General features: G+C 42.6%; 1 protein-coding gene across 1 annotated transcript; it reads left to right on the forward strand.

The window, feature by feature from the left end:
• Positions 1-439: 439 nt before the first annotated feature.
• On the forward strand, positions 440-4389 carry LOC106361946 (LRR receptor-like serine/threonine-protein kinase RGI5). Its single transcript, XM_013801757.3, has 2 exons — positions 440-3733; positions 3809-4389. The coding sequence occupies exons 1-2, from the start codon at positions 817-819 to the stop codon at positions 4186-4188; spliced, it is 3297 nt and encodes a 1098-aa protein (XP_013657211.1). The 5' UTR covers positions 440-816; the 3' UTR covers positions 4189-4389.
• The last annotated feature ends 986 nt before the right edge of the window (positions 4390-5375 follow it).

Here is a 5375-nt window from a genome sequence, read left to right on the forward strand (position 1 = left end):
TTGCGATCCTTTTAATGGTTCAAATTAAAAAAAAAAACGGATAGCAGTTCTATGACAAAAGCAAATTACACAGTTGCAATTCTACAAGAAAAAATCATTGGTCCGTGAATAATAACTTTATAAAAAGCAAAGCACAATAATTAACCTTGATATTTGAAAGAAAGACTTATTTATATACCTTGGGTTTTGAAAAATCACCAGAGAAAAACAAATTTGTTTATTATAGAAATATAGAGTGATGTTAAAAGTTTGAAATTTTTCAGAAATAATATACTGATGCAAGATGTATATACAGATTGCACACACACCCACGAAAAAACGGAAGAGAATCCGGTGGCGCCCTAATCACTTCATTATTATAATTTAAAAACTTATAATAAAGTAAAGCTTTGAGTATTTAATCTTATTACTAGTCTTCCCAAGACAACAGCAAACGAGAAGAAAGAGACAGAGAGAACAAAAGTGGGACTCAAAGTCCAACGTTGCCTTCATCAACCTCTAGCTCCTCTGCTGCCTAACTTACCACCACCGTTGCCGGTAAAGTTTTAATCTTCTTTCCCCTGGCCAGAGAAGTTTCTCCATGGGAGAGAGTGTCAAGACCTCACTCTTAGCTCCACGGTTATTGCTCTTGGTGTTCTTGTTCTGCAGTGGTCTAGTGTAAATCCTAAGCAATCAGAAAGCAAAGCCTTTACACATGCTTCTTGTCTCCTCACGGTTCAACAAAAAAGATAGAGACAGCTTTGCTTTTCTTCCTCATCCTCCATTGCACCACAACCAACCAATTGACTCTCTAATTATTCCATTACCAGAGATTCAATGGAGAAAGAACCAAACCATTTCACCCGTTTATTTCCTTTCAACCATTTTTACATCATAAAACGGCCATCTTTCGATTGTTGCATCAAACAGTTGAACCTTCTCTTCTTGATCTTGTTCCTTTTTGGTTCATGGGTCTCCATGGCCCAACCCACTCTTTCTCTTTCATCAGACGGCCAAGCTCTTCTCTCTTTGAAGAGACAATCATTATCCTCTTCTTCATCACTCTTCTCTTCATGGGACCCACAAGACAAAACACCATGTTCATGGTATGGCATTACATGCTCTGCAGACAACAGAGTTATCTCTGTCTCCATCCCCGACACTTTCCTTAACCTGTCTTCAATCCCAGACCTCTCTTCTCTCTCCTCTCTTCAGTTCCTAAACCTCTCCTCCACAAACCTCTCTGGCCTAATCCCTCCTTCTTTTGGAAAACTCACCCACCTCAGGCTTCTTGACCTTTCTTCAAACGCTCTCTCTGGTCCAATCCCATCAGAGCTTGGCCGCCTCTCTTCTCTCCAGTTCCTTATCTTGAATGCCAACAAGCTCTCTGGCTCAATACCTTCACAGATTTCAAATCTATTTTCTTTGCAAGTTCTTTGTCTTCAGGATAATCTATTAAATGGTTCGATTCCTTCAAGCTTGGGTTCTCTGGTCTCTCTTCAGGAGTTCAGGCTTGGTGGTAACCCTAATCTTGGAGGCCCTATCCCTGCCCAGATAGGGCTCCTGAAAAATTTGACAACTCTAGGGTTTGCAGCCAGTGGTTTGTCAGGTTCAATCCCTTCCACATTTGGGAACTTGGTAAATTTGCAAACTCTGGCTCTGTATGACACTGACGTCTCTGGTACTATCCCACCTCAACTGGGTTTGTGCTCAGAGCTCAGGAACTTGTATTTGCACATGAACAAGCTCACTGGATCCATCCCAAAGGAACTAGGTAAGCTCCAGAAGATCACTAGCTTGCTTCTATGGGGTAATTCTTTATCTGGGGCTATCCCACCTGAAATTTCCAACTGTTCTTCCCTCGTGGTGTTTGATGTTTCCGCCAACGATCTGTCCGGTGAGATTCCTGGAGATTTGGGGAAGCTTGTTTGGTTGGAGCAGCTTCAGTTGTCTGATAATATGTTCACTGGTCATATTCCTTGGGAAATAAGCAACTGCTCTAGCCTCATTGCTCTTCAGCTGGACAAGAACAAGTTATCAGGCTCTATACCCTCCCAAATCGGAAACCTCAAGTCTCTTCAGAGCTTTTTCTTGTGGGAGAACTCAGTTTCGGGAACAATCCCGTCTTCTTTTGGAAACTGTACGGACCTAGTCGCCCTCGACCTCTCTAGGAACAAGCTAACGGGAAGAATACCAGAAGAGCTCTTCAGTTTAAAGAGGCTCAGCAAGCTTCTCCTTCTAGGAAACTCCTTGTCCGGTGGACTACCAAAGAGCGTAGCAAAATGCCAGTCGCTTGTGAGGCTAAGACTGGGAGAGAACCAACTCTCAGGCCAGGTCCCTAAAGAGATAGGCGAGTTACAGAACCTGGTGTTTCTTGATCTCTACATGAACCATTTCTCTGGTGGGCTTCCTTACGAGATCTCCAACATCACTGTCCTTGAGCTCTTAGATGTGCACAACAACTACATCACCGGAGATATCCCTGGCCAGCTAGGAAACCTTGTGAATCTAGAGCAGCTTGACCTGAGCAGAAACAGCTTCACCGGAAACATACCACTGAGTTTCGGCAACTTCAGTTACCTAAACAAGCTGATCCTGAACAACAATCTCCTCACTGGTCAAATCCCTAAATCCATCAAGAATCTACAGAAGCTTACACTGCTTGATCTGAGCTTCAACAGCTTATCCGGTGAAATACCACAAGAGCTCGGCCAAGTCACGACCTTGACTATAAACCTCGACTTGAGCTACAATGCCTTGTGTGGAGACATCCCTCAAACTTTCTCAGGCCTCACACAGTTGCAATCCCTCGACCTCTCACACAATATGCTTCACGGTGATATCAAAGTACTCGGCTCCCTCACGAGCCTAGCTTCCCTCAACATCTCCTTCAACAACTTCTCAGGTCCAATCCCAGCTACACCCTTGTTCAAAACAATCTCAGCAAGTTCTTACCTCCAAAACACCAATCTCTGCCATACAATGGACGGCGTCACTTGCTCATCACACAATGGACAAAGAAAATCCCCAAAGATGGTAGCTTTAGTCGCTGTAATCCTCGCTTCAATCACCATCGCCCTTCTCGCAGCGTGGCTTCTCGTCTTACGCAACAACCACCGCTACAAAACTCAGAAACAAACAACAACGACGACATCAACAGCAGACGACTTCTCATATCCATGGACATTCATCCCGTTTCAGAAACTCGGTATCAGCGTCAACAACATCGTGAGCTCCTTAACGGACGAGAACGTGATCGGAAAAGGCTGTTCGGGAGTCGTTTACAGAGCGGCGATGCCCGACGGAGAGATGATAGCGGTGAAGAAGCTCTGGCGAACTAAAGACAACGACGACGAACCCACTACAAAGATCGATTCGGAGATACAGATTCTGGGGAGCATCAGACACAGGAACATCGTGAAGCTGTTAGGTTACTGTTCGAACAAATCAGTGAAGCTGCTTCTGTACAACTACTTCCCCAACGGGAATCTCCAGCAGCTGCTTCAAGGGAACAGAAGCTTGGACTGGGAAACGCGTTACAAGATCGCCATTGGAACCGCTCAGGGTCTAGCTTATCTTCACCACGATTGCCTTCCCGCCATTCTACACAGAGACGTCAAGTGCAATAACATCCTTCTTAATTCCAAGTACGAAGCCATTCTCGCTGATTTCGGACTCGCCAAGGTGATGAATTCGCCGAATTATCACACCGCCATGTCTCAGGTCGCTGGCTCCTACGGCTACATCGCTCCAGGTATAAGGGGTTTCTCTCTCTATTTACAAAAGATATGGGGGTTTTGTTAAGAACTTGTGTTATATTATTATGCAGAATATGGATACACGATGAACATAACAGAGAAGAGTGACGTGTATAGTTACGGCGTCGTTTTGCTTGAGATTCTTCTTGGACGGAGCGCAGTGGAGCCACAGATTGCCGATGGGCTTCACATAGTAGAATGGGTGAAGCAGAAAATGGGAAGCTTCGAACCGGCGTTATCTGTACTTGACGTTAAGCTGCAAGGGTTACCGGATCAGATAGTTCAGGAAATGCTTCAGACATTGGGGGTTGCGATGTTCTGTGTGAACTCTTCGCCTGTGGAGAGACCCACGATGAAGGAAGTTGTGGCTTTATTGACGGAGGTTAAGTGTAGTCCCGAGGAGTGGGGGAAAACATCTCAGCCTCTTATAAAACCTTCTTCCTCTTTGTAACCAAACGGTGATTTGTTTCCTTTCTTTTTTTTATTTAGGTCAAACTGGTTGAGAGTATGTTGGCGGGATTTTGTTTTTTTTTTTGTACATGTTTAGAAGTATCAATGTACTAGTTTAAATTCATGTTTTATGGATACTTGTTGGAGTTTGGAAACATTCAGCATGTTTATTTATTTCAGAGATGGAGACGCTTGGTTTCAATTGAGTTAATATAAAAGTCTAAATGATATCCCCTGTATATTAATCCTCGAGTATACCTGGGCATTTTTAACTCAACTCGAAATATCGACCTTAACCCAAACCGGAAAAACCGGAACCGAATCCGAACGGTTTTACAAAAATATTCGAATGGGACTTATGAGCTTACTACTTTGGACTTTGGTTATAACCCGAACCGAAACGAAATCCGAATTAGGATCCGAAGATATCCGAAATTAGTTAAATATGTTAATGTTTTTATATATATTAAGGTGATTTAGATATTTTAGAGTATTCAAAATATTTTTGTAGTTTCTTTTATTTGTTATTTTTAATACTTTTTAGTTAATTTAGATAGTTTAACTAATTTTTAATTAGATTTGTAAATAATTTATATATTTTGAATTTTTTTTGGTCAATTTTCGAGGTTTTTAAAAATTGTTATAAACCATTTAGTGATCGACCCATTTATCAGCCCGTGTAGCAAGACGGGCCAAGCCCATCCGCAGGATCATACTGGCGCCTATCTACTCTTGTGTTTATCCACATTATAGTTGGTGTTTATCTTACGTATTGCTAGTCATTATCTAGTTAAGGATAATTACGATCTCATGTCGATCCAGTACTTAGACCGTCATTACCATATGTATATAAAGACCAGTTGGTCGACCTAATAATAAACACAAGTTCCCCTCTTCATTCACAACACGTTATCAGCACGATAGACTCCAAAACCCTGAGACAAAACCTAACCTAAAATCCGTCACACATAAACCCTAATCCAGGCGTAACTTAAAATCAATATATCTCTCAAACCCCGAGGAACCAGACGACGAGCCACATATCAAATTGAAGCTCTGGACAAGACGAATCTATTAGCGAAAACCGTTCGTCAATCCGATCTCAGACGCGCCCACACTCGCAGAAACAATAGACGGCACCGCCTTGGTCTTTTGGAACCCTAATCCCCAAGAACCCTAATTCGTTCT

The sequence above is a fragment of the Brassica napus genome, chromosome C5 (assembly GCF_020379485.1).
Source record: "Brassica napus cultivar Da-Ae chromosome C5, Da-Ae, whole genome shotgun sequence".
NCBI lineage: Eukaryota > Viridiplantae > Streptophyta > Magnoliopsida > Brassicales > Brassicaceae > Brassica > Brassica napus.

Excerpts from the sequence above, each read along its gene's own strand:
- LOC106361946 (XM_013801757.3), top strand. The coding sequence starts at position 817 with ATGGAGAAAGAACCAAACCATTTCACCCGTTTATTTCCTTTCAACCAT. Across the intron at positions 3,734-3,808 it reads CTACGGCTACATCGCTCCAG|AATATGGATACACGATGAAC; the intron begins GTATAAGGGGTT and ends ATTATTATGCAG.